This window comes from Colobus angolensis, unplaced genomic scaffold (genome assembly GCF_000951035.1).
Source record: "Colobus angolensis palliatus isolate OR3802 unplaced genomic scaffold, Cang.pa_1.0 Scaffold276, whole genome shotgun sequence".
In the NCBI taxonomy this organism is placed as follows: Eukaryota; Metazoa; Chordata; class Mammalia; order Primates; family Cercopithecidae; genus Colobus; species Colobus angolensis.
In genome coordinates this window covers 1,163,092-1,186,090 of record NW_012115999.1, presented here as the reverse complement: position 1 = coordinate 1,186,090, position 22,999 = coordinate 1,163,092, and the positions used below count along the sequence as shown (strand labels likewise).

General features: G+C 38.4%; 1 protein-coding gene across 1 annotated transcript in view; it reads right to left on the bottom strand.

Moving 5' to 3' along the window:
* The window catches only part of FKTN (fukutin), a 69,828-nt gene extending 48,494 nt beyond the window's left edge, over nucleotides 1-21,334 (bottom strand). The window contains exons 1-3 of the mRNA XM_011948251.1: nucleotides 21,302-21,334; nucleotides 12,109-12,199; nucleotides 10,721-10,913 (exon numbers count right to left, since the gene is read on the bottom strand). Coding sequence (XP_011803641.1) covers nucleotides 10,721-10,825 — 105 coding nt within the window. The 5' untranslated portion in view covers nucleotides 10,826-10,913; nucleotides 12,109-12,199; nucleotides 21,302-21,334. The remainder of the gene's footprint in view (nucleotides 1-10,720; nucleotides 10,914-12,108; nucleotides 12,200-21,301) is intronic.
* Nucleotides 21,335-22,999: the final 1,665 nt, after the last annotated feature.

Genomic DNA, 22,999 nt, shown 5'->3' with positions numbered 1-22,999 from the left:
TGCCTCCCAAAGTGCTGGGATTCCAGGTGTGAGACACCATGCCTGGCTGATGTCGCTTTAAATTCATGACTACTAATCTCAAGTGGGGCTTTAATTCTGTTCAGACATCATACTACATTCCCCTTGTGTATTAACTGTCTCATTCTCTTAGATGACTTTTCTCCCTCTTTTCTCTAACACCTCCCTATCCTACCTTTCAACTTACGGCATTGCTTTCTATTTCACTGAGAAAAAAGAAATTTGAAAATAATTTTCAAAAGCCCCCCACCACATCTTCCCACCTACTGTACAAGAATTATATCCATATAATACAACTTCCCTTCTGTCATAACAGATGAATTGTCTATGTTCCTATCTAAAGCCAGCCTCTCCACTTATGCACTAAATCCCATCCTCCCTTAACTGGACAAAGACATTGCTCCAGCAATTTTTTTTTCTCTGATGGATCATTCCCATCAGTATACAAACATGATTTATTCCATCTTAAAACACTAATAATTAAAACAAAACACAAAAACTTCTCAACTCCTCTTTTCCCAAAGAACAACTTTCTGCCCCCCATTACAGCAGAACTCTTAATGGTTTGTCTCTTCTCATTGCCATCAATTCCTCTCCTCCCATGAACTCACTTCATTTTAAATTCACTCTGCTGAGCATCATGAAGATCACCAATGACCTGCACATTGCTAAATCCAATAGTCAATTATCAGTACTTATATTATTTGATATACCAAGAATTGTTGATAACCCCTACCTACTGAAACACTTCTACTGAAACACTTCATTCATTTAGCTCTCTGTATCACCATATTTCTGTTTTTCCTCTATTTCTCTCTGGCTACTTCTTTAGTCTAACTTGCTGGTTCTTCTCACTTCCCTGATGTGGAGGGTCCTAAAGCTCAGATGTTGAGACTTTCTCTCTTTCCCTTTAAAAATCTATATTCATTTTCTTGGTATCTCATCTAGTTGTATGGCTTTAAATACCATCTATATGCTTACAACACTCAATTTGTACACCCAACCCATTCCACCCAGACTTGTATAGCCAATTGTCTATTCACCTTCTTCATTTAAAGGTCAAATAGGCACCTGATAAGCTTTGGATCTGTGCCCCACCAAATCTCATATTGAATTGTAATCCCCAGTGTTGCAGGTAGTACCTGGTGGGAGGTGACTGTATCACGTAAACAGTTTCTCATGATTGGTTTAGCACAATCCCTTTGGTGCTGTTCTTGTGATAATGAGTGAGTGATTTATCCCAAGATCTAGCTGTTTAAAAACTGTAGCACCTCCTCCCTCTCTCTCTTCTTCCTGCTCCAGCCATATGAAGTGCTGGTCCGTCTTCACCTTCTGCCATGATTCTAAGTTTCCTGAGGCCTCCACAGAAGCCAAGCTGATGCCAGTGTCCTGCTTCCTGTACAGCCTGTAGAGCCATGAGCCAATTAAACTTTTCTTTATAAATTACCCAGTCTCAGGTATTTCTTTATAGCAATGCAAGAACAGATTAACTACAGAAAATTGGTACCAGGAGAGCAGTATTGCTGTAAGGTATCTGTAAATGTGGAAGTAACTTTGGAACGGTGTAATAGACAGAGGGAAAGTTTGGAGGGCTCAGAAGAAGACAGGAAGATGAGGGAAAAATTGAAACTTCCTAGAGACTTGCTGAATGGTTGCAATCAAAATGCTTATGGGATATGGACAATGAAGTCCAGGCTGAGGAGGTCTCAGATGGAAATCAGGAACTTATTGGGAGGTGAAGCAAAGGTCACTTTTGTTATACCTTAGCAAAGAACCTGGCTGCATCGTGCCCTGGCCCTAGAGATCTGTGAAACTCTGAACTCGAGAGTGACAGTTTAGGGTATGTGGAAGAAATTTCTTTTTTTTTGAGACAGAATTTCACTCTTGTTGCCCAAGCTGGAGTGCAGTAGCATGACCTCGGCTCACTGCAACCTCCACCCTCCGGTTTCAAGCAATTCTCCTGCCTCAGCCTCCTGAGTAGCTAGGATTACAGGCACCCACCACCACGCCCAGCTAATTTTTGTATTTTTAGTAGAGACAGGGTTTCACCATGTTGGCCAGGCTGGTCTCGAACTCTTGACCTTGTGATCTGCCCACCTTGGCCTCCGAAAGTGCTGGGATTATAGGCATGAGCTACCATGCCCAACCCAGAAGAAGAAATTTCTAAGCAGCAAAGAGTTCAAGATCTGACCTGGCTGCTTCTAACAACCTATGCTTATATGTGTGAGCAAAGAAATGACATAAAATTGGAACTTATATTTAATAGGGAAGCAGGGCATACATGTTTGGAAAATGTGCAGCCTGGCCATGTGACAGAAGAGAAAAGTCCATTTTCAGGGGAGGAATTCAAGCAGGCTGCAGAAATTTGCATTAGCCAAGACAATGGGGAAAAGGCCTTGAAGGAATTTCAAAGACCTTTGAGGTAGCCCCTCCCATCACAGGCCTGGACACCTAGGAGGGAAGAATAGTTTGGCGGGCCAGGCCCAGTGCCTGCTACCCTGAGTAGCCTCAGGACACTGCTCTCTGCATTCCAGCTGCTCTAGCTCTAGCCTTGGCTCAAAGCAGCATAGGTACAGCTCAGGCTGCTGCTTCAGAGGGCGCAAGTTGTAGAGCTGCCCAAGGCCTTGGGAGCCCACCCTGGACATGAGACATGGAGTCAAAGAGATTATTTTGGGGTTTTAAGACTTAATGAGCAATCTGCTGGGTTCTGGACTTGCATGGGGCCTGTAGCCCCTTTCTTTTGGCCAATTTCTCCCTTTAGGAACAGGAGTATTTGCCCAATGACTGCATCCCCATTGAGTCTTGGGGGTAACTAACTTGTTTTTGATTTTACAGGTTCATAGGTGGAAGGGACTTGTGTCGTTTCAGATGGGACTTTGAGCTTCTGAGTTAATGTTGGAATAAGTTAAGACTTTGAAGGACTGTTGGGAAGGCATGATTGTATTTTGCAATGTGAGAGGATCATGAGATTTGAGGGGCCAGAGGCAGAATAATATGGTTTAGATCTGTGTCCCCACCAAATCTCACGTCAAATTGTAATCCCCAGTGTTAGAAATCGGGCCTAGTGGGAGGTAATTGGATTGTGGGGACAGTTTCTCATGAATGGTTTAGCACCATCCTCTTGGTGCTATTCTTGTGATAGGGAGTGAGTGAGTTCCCCTAAGATCTGGTTGTTTAAAAGTGTGTAGCATCTCCCCACTTTCTCTTTTCCTCCTGTTCTGGCCATGTGAGGTGCAGGCTCCCGCTTGACGTGCTGCCATGATTGTGACTTTCCTGAGGCCTCCCCAGAAGTTGAGTAGATGCTAGCATCATGCTTCCTGTACAACCTGCAGAACGATGAGCCAATTAAACCTCTTTTCTTTATAAATTACCCTGCCTCAGGTATTTCTTTATAGCAATGCAAGAACAGATGAATACAGCACCTTAAACTTAACATGTACAAAAAAACTCCTGATTTTCACCATTCCTCAAACTTGCTCTTTCCAGTCTTACCCATCTCAGTAAATAGCAAGTTTGCCATTCCAATTACTTAGGACAAAAATACTGAGTTATCCCTGATTCCCTTCTGTCACTCTAATACCCTACATCTAACCCATCAACAAATCCTGAAAACTCTAACTTTCCATTTCTCACCAACTCCACCATCAACTCTCTTGTCCAAATCATTATCATCTCTTGTGTAAATTACTAGAATAGCCTTCTAACTGGTCTCTCTGTGTATTAATCTGTTTTCACACTGCTGATAAAGACATACCTGAGACTGGGCAATTGATAAAAGAAGTTTAATGAACTCACAGTTTCAAGTGGCTAGGGAGGCCTCACAATCATGGCAGAAGGTGAAAGCTACGTCTTACATGGCAGCAGACAAGAGAGAATCAGAATCAAGCAAAAGGGGAAATCATCAGATCTCCCCTTATAAAATCATCAGCTCTCATGAGACTTATTTGTTACCACAAGAACAATATGGGGGAAACCGCCTCCATGATTCAATTATCTCCCACCAGGTCCCCCCCTCAGCACATGGGAATTATGGGAGCTACAATTAAAGATGAGATTTGGGTGGGGACACATCCAATCTATTCTCATCAGAGTGGCCAGACTACTTTTTTGTTTGTTTGTTTGTTTGTTTTAAATGGGAAAAAAAAAATATTTTATTTGCAAAGCTTGACAAAATGTTAATATCTTTAATGATAAATAAGCTCTTAGAAATCAGTAACAAAGAGACTAACATTACAAGGGAAGTGAAAATAACAGAGGAAAATGAAATAACACAAATGACTTACAAGGCTATGTGAAGATGATATAGCTTAACATTAATAGATGAAAAAGCAATTTCACTGTAAATGACATTATCAGCGTTTATAAATATTGATATCTAATGTTTGTATAATTTTATGAAGTGGGAAATCCTCAAATACTGGGAAAATTTACTCCAGTTATAGGAAATTTACTCAAAGTATAGTTTTTGCATATACTTTGCCCCAGCAGTTCCAGTTCATGGGGATCATTCCAACAAAGTAGTTGGATGAATTTATATATATGTATATATTTATATTTTATATATGTAACTTATATATATAAAAATATATAAGCGGGTTCACTACATAGAATATCTTTAGCTAATATGTCATCCCCCAAGAAGCTACTTATGTACCAATTGGTTTATAAAATAATAGATGGGGTGGGGTGGGTGGGCGGCAGAGTTAGAAAGAAAAATGGCATGTAAGTAAAAAGATAAGATTTCACAACATTCTATGTTCTTTGAATTCTTGAAAAAGATCATTCTTTAAATGAATCAGTTTTAATATTTACCCTGTGATAAGTGAAAATTATAAATGTATACACTTCATACTTATGGAAGCACTGGGATACAACCCTTTTAATTCCACTATCCTGGCTTCTTTGTTCAAGAATCAGACTACTTGTTTTAAAACAATAGTCAGATCATGTCACATAGCTCAAAACCTTCCTATGTTTCCCAGTCTCACTCAGGATAAAAGTCTAAGTCCTTATAATGGCTTACAAGACCCTAAGTAATAGGAAACTCTAACCTTACCTACTATTCTCCCCATCACTCATTTGTCTACAGCCACACTGTTCTCAAAACTACTACGCTGTTCTCAAAACTGATAGACATATTCCTGCCTCAGGGCTTTTGTACTTCCTTTGTTTTCTACTTAGTATGCTTCTACTCTAGACATCAAAATACTCATCCTCTTTGAACAGGTTGTGTCTTCTGTTTGTAATGACCTTTCCATCTTTTTCACCTGAAGAACTCCTCATCCTACAAGACCAACTCAAATTATTATTTCATCCATGAAACATTCAGTAATCGCCTTCCCAAGTATGTTATTCAGTAGTCTCTCTTCCTATAAACCTTGTACTTACCTCAGCTTGAAGGGACAAGGTTAAGGACATTGGAGGGTCCAGTTTTAGAGGGCCCGAAGATTATATTATTTTGTTAGTACTCCCCCACTTTTTTTTTTTTTGAGACGGAGTCTCACTCTGTCACCCAGACGGGAGTGCAGTGGCGTGATTTCAGCTCACTGCAACCTCCTCCTCCCAGGTTCAAGCGATTCTCCTGCCTCAGCTTCCTGAATAGCTGGGATTACAGGCAAGCATACGTCACCACACCCAACTAATTTTTGTATTTTTGGTAGAGACGGGGTTTTGCCATGTTAGCCAGGCTGGTCTCAAACTCCTGATCTCAGGTGATCCACCTGCCTCGGCCTCCAAAAGTGCTGGAATTACAGGCATGAGCCACCGTGTCCAGCCGTTGGCCCTTCTTAAGAAAGAATATAAAAATATCTTTTGCAAATGTTACAAAAATAAACAGCTTTAAACTCCAAGGTAGCAAATACTAGAGTATTCTTTCCTGAAAAGCCTGAAAGCTTTGCAGTCCTTCTTACCATAATGCTGCAGGCATTTACTGCTACTAAATTTGGGGTGGAATCAAAGATAAAATCCATTTTTCATCCCTATCTCTAACACATAATCTTAAGGATCTCTGAAAATCACCTTGAAGTTCAAGGATGACTCAGAATCTTGGTTTTTATGTTTATGACGCTAACCTATAATTTCACACTGATCAAGACTATGATTCTGTACTCTTTGGCTACCAAATCAAACATTTAATTGAACTAGAAATAATTTTTACATGAATTTATTTATCTAAGCATATCCCACAAAACACTGCTCATTGTACAACAGAGGAATGCAATTTAGATATAATCAGTAAACAAAGTTAACCAATAGTTCAGGTTGTCTTCCTATGTCAGAAGAAAACCATTAGAAAACTGAGGATACATCTATACTTCCCTAAAGTTTGAGTTCAAAAATGCTGCGTATAAGTGAGATTTAGAAGTTTAACAAAAACCCAAAAGCTTAAAATTTTTCCACAATGACATTGAAAAAAATTTAAAAGTTGGTATCTTTAGCATCTAATTAGTCTAACTATCCTTACTATTTTTATTTCATATATGTACATATTTGTTTATTTTTTGAGACAGGGTCTCCCTCTCTTGCCCAAGCTCACTGTAAACTCAAACTCCTGGGCTCAAAGGGATTCTCCCACCTCAGTCTCCCAAGTAGCTAGGACTACAGGCATGTGCCACCAAACCCAGCTAATTTTCTTATTTTTAGCAGAGATGAGATCTCACTATGTTGCCCAGGCTGGTCTTGAATTCATGTGCTCAAGCGATCCTCTCGCCTCAGCTTCCCAAAGTGCTGGGATTACAGGCGGGCACTTGGTCTCCTTACTATTTTTAAATAAAGCGTTTTTTTTTTTTTTTTTCCTACTGGCATAGAGAAACTGCTTGTATTCCTTACAAACAGTATCCTGTTTTCACACTAAAACATACAGGAAGCATCTATACTCTTATCAGCATCTGTCCCAAATTAAATTATAAATATTGGGCAGGAAGAAACCACCTCATTCATTGTTTCCATCGCCTTGGCAAAATATTCTACAAATTGTGACTTTTCAATAACAGTTTCTGAATTCAAGAGTAAATTTAAAAATTCCATTTTAAAGGATACAATTACTGGGCTACAAATGGTTTAATATAATTTCCATATATTAAAAAAAATTTTTTTAAAGACACAGTCTCCCTGTGTCACCCAGGCTGGAGTGCAGTGGCGCAAAGACAGCTCACTGAAGCCTCAACCTCCCAGGCTCAAGTGATCCTCTCACCTCAGCTTCTTGTATAGCTGGGACTAAAGGCACACGCCACCATGCTGGGCTAATTTCTGTATTTTTTGTAGAAATGGGGTTTTGCCATGGTGCCCAGGCTGGTTTCAAACTCTTGGGCTCAAGCAATCTGCACACCTCAGTGTCCCCAAATTCTGGGATTACAGGTGTGAGCCAGTGCACCCACTCCAAATATTTCAATAAAATAAAAATAATCTGTGATATTTTAGAACTTAGATGTTATAATGTCTACCTATTATCAAAAGTAAACATAAAAAACAAGAATCTAGTGTGAATAACGAACTTTACAAAATTAATGATATATAAAGGTTACCTGAACTTTAGTTACATACTACTTCTGTTTAAAGATTATATTTTCTTTAATGAATAAGGCATTATTACTAAGGCAGTTTGCATGGTATGGACACAATACAACAAATACTATTTTCATTATAAAATTTTTTAAAATAATAATAACAGCCAATTTGTACTGTTTTCTTTCTGTATAACATGCATTGTTCCAAATAGTTTATGTATATCAATTCATTTAAGCTTCACAAGTCTACTAAGTGATACTGTTATCGCCCCCCATTTTGTAGATAAGGAAACAAAGGCATTTAGAAGTAATTAACTCAAGATCCCACAGCTAATAAGCAGTATAGATGAAGTTTAATCTCAAACTGATGTTCATGCTCTCAACAACTATGTTACATTGCCAAAAAGGGAAAAGGGTCGAGACAGCAGTTCTTTATTAGAATTTAATATATAATTAAGATGGGATTTTTAATCAATGAGTAATTCAATAAGGGATATTGGGACAATTGGTTAATCATTGGGGAAAATGTAAGTTAGATGTCTAATTCATACCTCCTACTAAAATAAATTCAATTTAGTGAAAAAATTTAAACATTACATAGACAAAATACAGTTAAATATTCCCATAATCTTGGGCCAGTTATAACATAAAAAACAGATGCCTTAAGGAAAAAAGATCTTGACATCTGTCTACTTATACATTAAGTACAAATTTATTGAGGGAGTATATCATGAATATAAAGTTAAAAGGCAAATTACAAGTCAGGAAAAATATTTGAAATATATATGATGAAGGTTTAATATCCTTCAAACTATAAAAAACAGCTACAGAAAAAGACAACATCATCAGGAACATATGTGAAAGACACAAATAAGAAAAAGTAAGAATACAACTAACAAGAACCAATATACATATGGAAAGATGTTTAACCCCACTAGTAATCAAAGAAATGACCTCTAATGGAGTTGAATAGCTTTCAGTTTCTGAATATTACGGACACTAAAAATTAATGAATGAGGTTTTGGGGTAGACTCCTCAGGTTCACATTCCATCTCCCACACTTAACAACTATGTGATATTGGGAAAATTAGTAAATCTCTCCAAACCTCAGTGTTTTTGCTGGAAAAACGGGAAGAACAAGATCTACTCAACTTGTTGTTTTAAGAGTTAAATGTAGGTAAAGTGCTTTGCATAGGGCCTACTCAATCAAGCACATCAAAAAATGTTAGCTGCTATGGCAGACACTATAGGTAAGCTGACCTGACACCAATTCCCAAACCCCTTCTCTTTTGCAGTCTCTTTTATAGAGGCTGGAAAAGCTAAATAACAAGAGTAAAACCTTACTACCCCAGATTCTCTTATATTTGGGAATCTGCTGGCCACTGTCACAAAAGTAGAAGCCTGCTAGATCACACTATTACTTCTTCTAGCCTTGACTGTAGCACAGGAAATACCAAGAGAATTTTAGAGGCTCTAGACTTACAAATAAGGACAGATAATTCCTCTGTTTGTTTAAGCTACTATTAGCCTGCCATCTCTAACTGAAACAGATGCCATTATTATTGTTATTCCTATTTATGAAAACATATGAGAAATCAGGCATACTGACTATCCTTATGAAGGATAACTTTGTAATACATAACAGAAATCTAAAATGTGCATATTAGATCTAGAATTTCTACTCTAGGGCTTTATCCTAAGAAAATAATCAGGAAAGAGTTGAAGATGTCACAGAAAGACATGCATTGGATAAACAGCCAAGATCATAGGTAGATTCAGTATAGTCCCTTATTTTTAAAATTATATAGCCTGGAAAAAATGGAGCTAGGGACATTAGAGGTCAGCTCTACACATTAGATATTGGGTGGTTTGGATAGGTAAATTATTTAACATCTCTCTTAACAGTTTTGGTTTTCCAGGCCAGCTGCAGTGGCCCATACCTGTAATCCCAGCACTCTGGGAGCCTGAGGTGACAGAACTGCCTGAGGCCAGGAGTTCAAGAACAGCCTGGGCAACACAGTGAGACCCCATCTCTACAAAAAAAAATTTTTTTAATTAGTCAGGCATGATGGCATGTGCTTGTAGTCCTCCTAACTACTCAGGAGGTTGAGGCAGGAGTACTGCTTGAGCCCCAGTGTTCAAGGTTACAGTGAGCTATGATTATGCCACTGTACTTCAGCCTGGGTGACAGAGCGAGATCCCCTCTTAAAAAAAGAAAGTTTCAGTTTTCTCATCTGTCAAAATTAGGTCTAATAACCCCATGTAACAATGCTCCATAATAAACTTCCCCCAGTCTTATGGCTTACAAGCATCTATTTCCTCCCTCACAAATCTGTGAGTCAGCGGGGCAGCTATGCTTTGGTCTGCTCCATACATTTTTCTCTTCTCCTATAGGTCAGGGGAGCATAAAAACTAAGTCAAATCACAACAGCCTATTTGAAGCTTCTGCATGTGTCTGTTAACACTCTACTGTTCAAGCCCAACATTGAAAAGGCAGGGAAGTATACTCCCCTCTAGCTGAGGAGGGGTGCAAAGCGATTAATTATGATGAATAGTTCTAACAAATGAGGATAAAAACATAAAATATATATATATATATTTTTTTTTTCCTCCCCACGATTGTTTTTAGGATTAAATTGAGCATGGAAAGCGTCTAGTACAATTCTCAATAATGGTAGCAATTATTATAATACACCCCAGAGAGAGTGTCTGGCAACTTTTCACAATGTAACAACACCGTCACAACTTCGGAATTCCTTATCTGGTATATTCTATGGAATCTTCAGAAGCTATTGATTTCCACATCATTGTCTCTACTTTATTCCTATACATACAGATAAAGGTAGGTCATACCGTTATACTTCCCCAGTAGGTACTAAATTAAAATATATGCTGTACTAAAATAAACTAATTTTGACATTTTATCAAAATTATTTATCATTGAGTTCATTTAAATGAAGGATAATCTGTTTAACAAAATAATAATTTTAATAGATTAAACATCATTGAAACTTAGCATCTCTGTCTTTAGTGTGCTAAAGTATATTTAACTGAATTTTTAATTGTTTGCGACAGCTCACAAAGATGCAAGAATCTGAATAACCATGATTAATATTATGTATTGCAAAGAGAAGTGTGATCAGAAAATATACAATGATAAGAAAGGAGGAATGATAAGAAAAGAGGAATAAAATTACCTTTGTTGATAAATAGTGCTTGTAGTAGTACAACTGAAACAGCAGAAATGCAGAACTTGTCAGGGTTAAAAGGGCCAAAACCACGTTCTTATTGATTCTGCTCATTAGTCTGTGGTGCTCACTTGGTTGTCTTTTGAAAGTATCTCAGTCGTTTTCATCTTTCTGGATTTGGAAAGGAAGATAATTCTGTTTTCTGTGAACAAAAAAAGACATTTTTAAAGAGACAAAAATCTCTTTAATTTTTTACCTGTAATAACCAAAAATAGAACAAAGAAAAAACTAAATTTCCACAGGCATTCTTTGATCTGGTCATTTTCTATGCTAAAGAAATAACCAAATATGAGATCAACGATGAAAAAACAAAAACGTTTATCATCGCTTTTTTTATAACAGCAAATAATTGAAAACATAAATAGGATATTTATAAAAACTGAGCAACAAAGTTTGAGAGGTGCTTTTCTCCTCCATTTTCTGATTAAGAAAAACTGGTATGAGACCTCAGAATTTGCATTTCTGACAAGTTCCCAAATGATGCTGATGCTGCTGACAATGCTGAGAACCACTTCCAAAGGAGAAACTGAGAACATTTTTCATCAAGGAACACGGCCTATAAGACAGCTCTTTGTTGCTTTTCAAGTTTGTGTGTGATCTCGGATGTGGATGTGGTCAGTTTTTATTAATACTCCATGTATATTTTCAGTTTTTTCAACTGTAAAGAATGCCACAATAAACATTTTGTTCTTTCATCTTAGGTCTCATCTCTGATTATTCCTTTAGGATAAGAAATTTAATACAGTACTACTTCTTCCTACCTTGTCTCCAGTTTGATTTTGGTTAAATACATTTAGTTTTTCAAGTGCTTACATTTATTCCTTCAATCCTTCAAATATACTGACACTTCTATTATGTTTGATATCTAAGGTTTATATGTCTTTTGTTCTCCAGTTGTAAAATAAGAAGAAATTTATACTACATTCTGTCTTCTCTCCCCTTTCAATCTCAACTTCTATTAGTTATTTCTACTTGTTACAGTTCTATTGTATTCCAAAACTACAAATCTCAGGGTTATTTTGGTCTTATTCCTACAATGTTCCCTGCCAATCCATTTGCTATATCATCTCTGTTCATCTATTGGATGACTGATATTCATCTTCTTGCAGTTTATCAAAAAGAACTTAGGGGTACCACTTACCTTGAGCTTTTGCCTCATTCAAAAATAGTTGTCAATTTGGCTGCGAGGTTACACTGTCTTTCCCCAATGACTTGCACACTTTGTGCCACTGTCCTGTAGTGCTAAATATTCCCTTGACAGTATCTGATTTCCCAAACCAATCCCCCATAGGTAATTTAATCTTTTTATTGGGATGAGCAAAGAATGCATTCCTTACCTTTGAAATCCAATTTTTAAAAAACTAGGTTATACAAGGATGTTGATGACTGTATATTAGTTTTTCCTCATTCAATGTGTTTCCTTTCAATCTGTAGAATAAAGATTTTTTTTTGAGACAGGGTCTCACTTTGTCATCCAGGCTGAAGTATAATGGTGCAATCATAGCTCATTGTAACCAGAAATTAACAGGCTTACGTGATCTTCCTATCTCAGTCTCCCGAGTAGCCAGGAGTAAAAGTATGTGCCACCATGCCCAGCTAATTTTTTAAAAATTTATTTGTAAAGACGGGGTCTGGCTATGTTGCCTGAGCTGGACTTAAAACTCCCATCCTTAAGAGAATCTCCTGCCTCAGCCTCCCAAAGTGCTGGAATTACAGGTGTGAGCTACTACTGAGACTGACCTAAAGATTTCTTTTCTTTGCAGAAGGTTTTCTTAAATATTTTTTCTGTTATAACATTGAATTCTCTAATTTCAGAACTAAATTAAGCTTTTTTTTTGAGACGGAGTCTTTCTCTGTCACTCAGGCTGGATGGAGTGCAATGGCACGATCTCAGTTCACTGCAACCTTCGCCTCCCAGGTTCAAGCAATTCTCCTGTCTCAGCCTCCCGAGTAACTGGGATTACAGGCGCCTGCCAGCACTCCCAGCTAATTTTTGTATTTTTAGTAGAGAAGGGGTTTTGCCATGTTGGTCAGGCTGGTCTGGAACTCCTGACCTCAAGCAATCCACCTGCCTCGGCCTCCTCACCTACTTTTCTAAATGGGAATATAATTTACTCCTTAACTATGGAAGAGTATATATATGGGAATATAATTTACTCCTTAACTAAGGGTATATTCTAGACTAGAGGGTAGTCTCTGGTATACAAGAAAGCTCTTTCTGACAGAGTATTTTGTACATGTGTATATGTGAGAAAGGCAGAGAATGTGTACAAGAACAAGTGGGAAAAGCGTTTAAACATTACTTCTTCCAGATGTCAGAGACAGGCAGCAAAGAGCCACTCACTGTCTCTCCTCTACTTTGCCTCAGCAAGAGAGTGCTTCCTGCAAAGACGGGGTATCTGTGCGCTTCCTCATTCACTCTTCCTTTCTTGCCAGTTCATGTTGCCAAACAATCCGAGGAAATTCCCATTGCCTTTCTAAGCATCCCCATCCCACTGTAAACAGAAGATGACTCTTTGCTCTGCCAGCTCTATCTGAGATCTCTTTCTACCAGCATTCTCTTGTAAGCTCTTCCTGCTTACATGTGGCTGCCATTTCTCAAATATTTCAATTTGGAGTTACAGGTCTTCTAGTCTCAGCAAAGATGTAATTACATCTCTTTCTCTCATTTTCCTTGTTGCTTCATCGTAATTTCAGATAGAAGACAAATGTCTTTACCATCTTAAAATCAAGTCTTGGTTTGGGGTTTTAAAACAATCCAAATGAGCTTCCAGAGCTGATGCCTATATAAAGCAAATACTATAATATATATATATATATATATATATATATAAAGTCAACAAACTACTTAAGAGAAATAATATCAATAGTGATGTGAACAATGCACCTGATCAATAGATAATATATATTAAGCAAAGATAACCTAATAAATCATAATTATTTTCTATCTCCCAAAACTGTGAAAACAGTATCAGTCAACATTGATGACGGTATTAGTTTTTATACTCAGTTAAAACCCATGGAAATACAATTATCAAATAGAGGTTTAGTATTCCTTATCCAAAATACTTGGGACCAAAAGTATTTTGGACTTTTTAGGATTCCAGAATATTTGGATTACACTACCAGTTGAACATCCCAAATCCAAAAATCTGAAATGAACATTCCTTTCAGCATCATATCAGCACACAAAATTTGCAGATTTTGGAGCATTTCAGATTTTGAATTTTCAGATTTGGGATGCTCAAACTATACTCTGATAAGGGCAGCTCACAAGATTAACAAGGAGACAACCCTTCATTTTCAAGAATTCAACTCAAGTTCTTGTACGTGTATTAAATAGTGCATTAATGTATTGTATGCTGATTCCTAGTGAAATCTAAAGTGGCATTCAGAGTAGGCCATCACTCAGCTTCTTCTAAGCCCAAATTAATACATGGGAAAGAACACATAATAGGCCTATATAAGCTACTACAGGCATAAAATCTAAATTAGTATCTTGTTCTTTCTTCTCTAGTTTACAACTAATTCTTCCATAAAATAAACCTCCAAAATATATCATCAAAAACTTAACTATATTTTTATTATCAAGATGACATCCAATTAACTTTACTTCATTATTCATTTTCTATAAATGCCAAGGCAATTCAGTTGCAAAAGAGAAAGATTCGCCTATCAAAATGTTCCTTCTTACTAGCACTACCTCTTCATTAGGAATATTCAGTAACCACCTAAAAATAATGTGATACTTAAAAAAGAGAAACCATAGTATGTTAATTTTACCTTTAAAATACTTCTTGCATCAACTCTTTCCTTCTTCACTGTCATTCTAAACTCTAATTGTACCTAATGTCCTAATTTTAACTGATGTCCCTGACTCCACTTTCTCTTCATCCATAATCTTTCCTTTACACTGACAGATGTGTCAAGTTGCTGACAGATAAATCAAGTAACACCACAGTCAAAAATTTTCAATAGTTCCCTACCACCTACAAATAGTTCAAATTGCATATAATGGTATTAAGGGGTATTCACAATCTGACTGAATACAGACAAACTTACTATAAGCTTTCTCATACTTTACATAGTCCATGGTTTTTGCATGAGTATTCCTGGAATACATCCTACACTTTCCTGCCTCTGTGTTTTTGCCCATTACGTCTTGTCTGCAATGCTCTCATTTACTTCCATAAAACTAGTTTACCTTTCTTTCCATAGATCCTCTCAAATGACACTTCTTCAATGAAGTCTTCAATATTCTTCCAGGTTAGAAGTGCTCCCTCCACCTCTAACCTAGTTTTACCTTCCTGCAAGAAATAAATAGTTACTGTCTACCTTAATGGGCACAGATGCCAAAAAAACAATGCTAAGCCCTAGGAATAAAATGACAAATAAGATACAGTTCTCTAACTTCGAAGAGCTTACAGGTGAGTACAGGAGTTTTCAAAAGAAGAAGGACAGTAGTGATAGTGGTGGAGAGAGTGATATACCTGAAAAAGAATATGAGAAGATTTTTTCTAAAATACACAAGCTCCATTCCTTACCAACCCCACATCAATTAAGAACCACTGTTCTAGTTTATGATGGACTCTATCAGAGATATAGAGGCAATAACAATACAGTGTAGTTGCAATGAAGGAATAAGCACTGGTTACTATGGAAGCACAAGGAGAGGCAACTAACCCTGAGGCTTTTACTAGTTTCTAGTTTGCATTATAGCTACTAGTGTATATGAATCGTCTCCCTCACCCAGCCTAAAACTGGCTGAATTAACATCAAGTAATAGTAAGTATGCTAAGTATACTAAAAATACACTGCACAATGCTCAAGAGAACAGAAGACTATTTAAATACAAGTTTTCCATTCTGCAAAAACTTTTACAATAAAACAGAATTTGAAATATTAAAAAAAGATTTTTAAAAGAGTTTAAAGGCCCTTAAACCCTCATGCCTGGTTCCAACCTTCAAAAAATAAATGCTTAAAAATAATAAAAATAACCTATGGAGAGATATGGCATAGAACTGAAACAAAAATATTATTTCTATATGTACTTCTTTTTATATGTTACATTTTAGCTATCATAATAAAAACACTAGGGAGGATAGCATTCATTTCCTTACTTACACTTAGGTAAAGTTTCCTAAAGACGACAGACTATCATCTCTAATGGAAAAGAAAACAAAAAGTACTGCAGAGATAGTAAATTAAAATGAGGCGGGGGTTGGGAGAGAAATGGCAAATGTTTTCAGGAAAAAAAAAAGATGTAATGAGAGGTGTTATGAAGTTTAAGTAGCCCAACTATCTTAAAGTTCTAATGCAAATATGAGACGGTTAATATGTAGTATGGTATATTATGACACAGAATTATTCTTAGATGATATAGAGGCAGGGCATAACTAATGCATGGACTGAGATCTGGCAATGAAGAAGAAAGAAATGGGTAGATTTGCTTACCAACTAAACCACGAATGGGTTACAGGTGTCAGAGTTAACAATCCTCTCAGTCTTTGGGGCAGCTAGACCCCAAGAGTAGGTCACCTCCAGCCAAGAACACATTCTTTTAACTTTCATCTTTTTTTGGTCAAATTTACTATGTGTCAAGATGTGAAAAGGCTTGGAAAAAACTAGTAGTAGATAAAACCCATACACAACTGTGATGAAAAAAGGTACAGGATGAGGAGTTCAAGATAATTCTCAGGCTCTTTCTACAGTGAAGAGCAGCACTGCATATTCTTCAACTTCCCTTTTACATTTGCATCTGTACTTTGAAGGTATTACTATGAAAGACTTTTGTTAACTGCTTTACCATGACACCTCCTCCAGCCCCAGACCCCTCTTTTGAGAATCAACTAGGTAGGGGCCTGTTTGAATGAATGTCTGAATGAATGAATGATATATCAAGAGAGATGATCCAGAAGGCAGGAGTGGGGGGAAGTGGAATCAAAAACCTGCCCTGACACCTAAGTTAGGTTCATAAGATGGTATGTGCTAGCCTAGCCATATCCTTATGCTGTGGGCTCCCCGACTTATTTGGGGATATTGGGGAGTAAGACAGAGGCATGAAAGATATGAATCAGAGAGTGAAACTGCCTTCACAAAACTATGACAGCTAAGAGAAATCTGACATACTTGATTCCATCTTGTTTCTAACCTCCAATCTGTCCTTGGTCATTTCTGGGTGTAGGCCAAGCTAACTTTGAGAGGAATTTAGTTTACAGTTTAACCTAAAGCAAGGATGATAGTAACCTTTTCCAGAAGTAAACTGCCTTTGTAAAACTAATGAAAGACTATAAGATTAGGATTATGAGAGGGACCTGAATTCTGGTAAAATGTAGTTAAATGATAACCAGTCTTTTTTCCAGAGGACACAGGATTTATAATTTCCCTGGCTAAAACCTAAGATTGGTCTTTTGAGATATTTTTCAGACCTTTGCATTTTGGACCAACTGACCCTACCTAGAGGTGAACTAGTGACTCACGACCCAACCAGTCATGTGGCTCCCTACTCAGAGGTAGACTCAGTACACAAGGACCATTTTTCACACCCTCATGATCGCATCCCCAGCCAACCAGCAGCCCTCATTCCCTAGTCCCCTGCCCACCAAACTAAAAACTATCCTTGAAAAACTAACCACCAAGTCTTTGGAGAGACTGATTTGAGTAATAACTTCTTTGCACGGCCAGCATCATTGTTAATTAAGCTCTTTCTTTACTGTAATACCACGGTCTCAGTGAACTGGTTTCGTTTGTGCAGTGGACAGGAAGGCAATTGATTACAACAGAACTGACATTCAAATATGCCCTGAACAAAACAAAACAAAACAGGAGGCTGAACTACAGAGGGAAGAGAGTAGTGTAATTAGGAAAAGTCATAGTAAGAGAGATGAGGTAGCAGATTGGCAGGCATAAAGAGAAAATGCCTCTGAAAATGTATTCAGAGGTAAGACCAAAACAAAAAAATCAATGTTTTTCAGCTGTTCTCAAAAGCCAAAAATATCCCAGTAGCAACAGCTACTATTAAATCTTCCCTAAATACTGTTGGTCTTTCTTATTGTCCATTTCTTTTCCTTTCATTGCTAACTTATCACAACTGTCAGCAGCTTGGAAGTAAACATTAGACTGCAAAGGGTTAAGAAATTTCTTTACCTGCTTACCATTCAAGCACTTAATCCTTTGCAATATAACCTCTACCTAAACATGCTGACACTTGAAGATAAAAAGCTAAGGAAATTTAGTCTCTCCAGTAGATGCTCCAGAAAAATCCTAAATACATAGTGACTCCTTTCTGAATGACTATGGTGTAAGAGGGTTTTGGAAAGAGAATAGCTGAAATGAAAGATCTAGATAAGACAGGTTAGCAAGAAGGGAGGTGAAGACAGCAAGGATTGTCTTTGGGTTGGGAAGAGTGTAGGTGCTTTTATTTTTTTCCTTATTTATCTTACATGAACATCAATTGATTTTGTAATAAGAAAAAACTACAAAGTTTTTTTAAAACTTTAAAAATTCTTCTCTCAGCCTAAATGAAATGACAAATATTCATTTACTAGAGCCCACATGTAATTATGTTAATGTCTCCCCATTTTTGGAGTGAGAAGAATTTTTTTAAGAAATGGGGTCTTGCTCTGTCACCCAGGCTGGAGTGCAGCGGCGCAATCTCGGCTCACGGCAACCTCCGCCTCCCAGGTTCAAGTGATTCTCCTGCCTCAGCCTCCTGAGTAGCTGGGACTACAGGTGCCTGCCACCACGCCCGGCTAATTTATGTATTTTTAGTAGAGACACGGTTTCACCATGTTAGCCAGGATGGTCTCGATCTCTTGACCTCATAATCCACCTGCCTCAGCCTCCCAAAGTGCTGGGATTACAGGCGTGAGCCATTGCACCTGGCCCCCAAGTTATTTTTAAGTGACTCCCTCAAGAATGCAGGTACTTAATTGCTTGGTTCTGGACACTTGGATATTTATCTTAATAAAACCATACAGCAAACAGAATCAAACACAGGGCTTAGAGTGTATCATGTACTTAGTGCAACATGTAAATTGTGAATGTATGTACGTATGTAAATCTGGATGAATGTTCCCAAAAATATTAATAATGGTTATCTCTGGGTAGGAAGAATTAGGAGTGATTTTTACATGGTTCTTTATACTTTTCTACATTGTTCCAATATTTGTATGAGCATATATTATTTTCATAAGGAATAAAATGATTTTATCCTAAGAGAAACAGATAATGGGTAGTGGTAGTGGCTTAATAATGGCCATATTTGCTAAACAGGATCTAGATTCTTGTCACTTAAAAGTATGGTCCAAAGAACATCCATATCACATTGGAGCTTGTTAGAAATACAGAATTTTCAGCACCCACCTACTGATTCATAATCTATATTTTAATAAAATCCTCAGGTGCTTCATATGTACATTAAAATTTGAAAAGCACTGATGTGGATGCTAAGGGCTTTATGTGCTGGGAGGATAAGAACAATGTCTACCTTGCTCATCATTATATCCCTAGAACCAGCAGTGCTTGAAACATATAAGTGTTTGTTGAATAAATAAATACGTAAATGATATCACTTCTGGGTAGGCAATTAGGCAGTGGAGATTATATCTATTTGCATTATTTATTTTCTGCCAGAATTCCCAGAAGTAGGTGCTTATTATTTGCTGTAAATGCTCTTAAGTTAGTTTAATAACAACACTGGGCCCCTGAGAATCTACAACTATATGTAACTTTTTTTTAAAAGAACTCCTTCCTTGCTCTTACCTCTGAGATCCACATGCCTCCTCAATAATTTCTACAACCTCTTGTCTATGGGAATAGCCTAGAGTTACTCTCTCTACAATCTCTCCCTGAAAGCAAATCCATGCTCAAGATTTTAACTACCACCTGTGAGAGAAAACACTATTTAAATTACAGTCCACGCATTCTATCTGCCTATATTTTCAATTCTATTTCCTGAACTTCACCTAAAATTTAACATGTCCAAAATTAACAATTTTTCTTCTTTTTTGAGACACAGTTTCACTCTTGTTGCCCAGGCTGGAGTGCAGTGGTCTGACGTTGGCTCCCTGCAACCTCTAGCCTCCGGAGTTCAAGGAATTCTCCTGCCTCAGCCTCAGGAGTAGCTGGGATTACAGGTGCCTGCCATCAAGCCCAGCTAATTTGTTGTATTTTTAGTAGAGACAGGGTTTCACCATGTTGGCCAGGCTGGTCTTGAACTCCTGGCCTCAGGTGATCCACCCGCCTCAGCCTCCCAAAGCGCTGGGATTATAGGCGTCAGCCACCGCGTCCGGCCCCAAATTAACAATTTTATTCTCTGTCAGCTATCTTCCTCTCCCCATCCAGAAGAAAGTAACTAGCTCTCCATCATCACAGTCTCTAGTTGTACAGGTTTTAGACAGGAGAGATCAGCTGGCCCAACATCACCTTATGGAGAACAGGCTCTAGAAGAAGAATTAAAGGACAGCCAAGAGGCTAGTTATTGGCAACATCAGCGCTCTATGATCTAAATCACTTTATTCCCAGTACACTATTGCATGCTGGAATTCAACAGCATTCCCATTTTTGCCAACAGCACTTAAACTTACTTTTTAGAAACCCAGGTTAAAAATACCATCACCCAGACCCAAGAAATCAAGTCCTGTGTATTGTTCTTTCGGCATTTCCCCAGTTCCTTTTTTCTTCCTTGTCAGAACACCCTGCACTTCCTTTCCACTTACAGTTCTTTCATCATTCAATGCCAGCCTTCCCAAATCCTCTACCCTCACTAAACATATGTCCACAAATAGAATCGCTAAAATATAAATGCTTATTCCTGCATTTGATATCTTTGTCCTTGGCCCAACAGGCATGGTTTCCAATCGTTCAAACCCTATTCATCCTGAGTCTAGCTCAAACACAGCCTTTTCTACTTAGCTTCCATCTGCCCAATTTCTAATATACTACTCTATCATTCACTTTTATATTTGTTCACAGATTGATTTTTACTCACTGGAAACGTGCTATCTGCAAAAGCATAAAGAATCTGATATATCATCTAGGTTTTTTTTTTTTTTTTTTCCACATCTGAGAAAACTGAAGCCAAGAGAAATATGGCTTACCTCATGTTAACTGAGAAATTGTAAATTTCAGGCCTGGCGCGGTGGCTCACGCCTGTAATCCGAGCACTTTGGGAGGCCAAGGCGGGCAGATCACCTGAGATCAGGGGTCACTACCCTAACCCGGCTACTACAAGAGTCTCGATCGTCTTCCAAACTTTCACCTGTCCCAGGATGAAGATTTTACCTGATGACACGCCCAGAAGTGTGGGAAGGACTGGCCAAGTGGAAGACTGCCACGCGATGCTCGTGGACTGACTGAGGAGTACCCAGCCTGGAGCACGCTCAGCCTGTGGCCGGCCTTCCCACCAAGGGGTAGGCAGGTGCCCAGAATGCTGGAGGATGCCCGGTAAGGGGACCTGGGCCACCAGCCGTACCTGTCTGAAGGCGCCCAAGTATCCCCGGCTACCGAGCTGAGCCTCCCAAGCCTTACCTCACTCAACAGTACCTGCAGCCGCTCCGCTTTACGGCACTCACAGCAACCGCTGCAAAAGCGGCCGTCAAGTGCTGAGCCGCGGAGGCTCGCTTGGTTCCTGCTGGGAGGTTCCTGCGGTCCAGCAGCACCCTTGGCGTGCGTGTGGCTCCTGTCGCATCCTCACAGCCAGAAGTTCACTGAGCCCTGGCGATTCCTCGCTTTTATAATCTAGCCACTTAGCCAGAGCCCTCTTTTATCTCTTGCCTAATTAACAACTACAGCAGCGCACTGAGGCAGTCTGAGAGTTTTAAGTTCTCAAACGCTTTCGAAAGCGGACGATGAACTGGAGGCAGCAGCTGAGCTGTTTTCCAAGCCCATTAAATGTGAACTTCTGATAAACGAGTGATTTTTTAGTGCGTGTGCTTTGCTAGAAGGATTCAGCATAACTCCCTGAAGTTGGTTTGGATACAGTTAGTAGAGATAGGGGATACAGTGGGAACTAGCAGCTGCGTTCACTATTGCTCATGAAGTTGAGGTGCCGTTATGACATTAAAGATCCAGCGGCCTGTTGCCCTCCAGTTTAAGGCTGGATACAATTTTGGACCTGATTCTTTAACTTTTTTCTTTTCTTTTTTTTTTTTTTGAGACAGAGTCTTGCTCTGTCGCCCAGGCTGGAGTGCAGCGGCGCAATCTCGGCTCACGGCAACCTCCGCCTCCCAGGTTCAAGTGATTCTCCTGCCTCAGCCTCCTGAGTAGCTGGGACTACAGGTGCCTGCCACCACGCCCGGCTAATTTATGTATTTTTAGTAGAGACACGGTTTCACCATGTTAGCCAGGATGGTCTCGATCTCTTGACCTCATAATCCACCTGCCTCAGCCTCCCAAAGTGCTGGGATTACAGGCGTGAGCCATTGCACCTGGCCCCCAAGTTATTTTTAAGTGACTCCCTCAAGAATGCAGGTACTTAATTGCTTGGTTCTGGACACTTGGATATTTATCTTAATAAAACCATACAGCAAACAGAATCAAACACAGGGCTTAGAGTGTATCATGTACTTAGTGCAACATGTAAATTGTGAATGTATGTACGTATGTAAATCTGGATGAATGTTCCCAAAAATATTAATAATGGTTATCTCTGGGTAGGAAGAATTAGGAGTGATTTTTACATGGTTCTTTATACTTTTCTACATTGTTCCAATATTTGTATGAGCATATATTATTTTCATAAGGAATAAAATGATTTTATCCTAAGAGAAACAGATAATGGGTAGTGGTAGTGGCTTAATAACGGCCATATTTGCTAAACAGGATCTAGATTCTTGTCACTTAAAAGTATGGTCCAAAGAACATCCATATCACATTGGAGCTTGTTAGAAATACAGAATTTTCAGCACCCACCTACTGATTCATAATCTATATTTTAATAAAATCCTCAGGTGCTTCATATGTACATTAAAATTTGAAAAGCACTGATGTGGATGCTAAGGGCTTTATGTGCTGGGAGGATAAGAACAATGTCTACCTTGCTCATCATTATATCCCTAGAACCAGCAGTGCTTGAAACATATAAGTGTTTGTTGAATAAATAAATACGTAAATGATATCACTTCTGGGTAGGCAATTAGGCAGTGGAGATTATATCTATTTGCATTATTTATTTTCTGCCAGAATTCCCAGAAGTAGGTGCTTATTATTTGCTGTAAATGCTCTTAA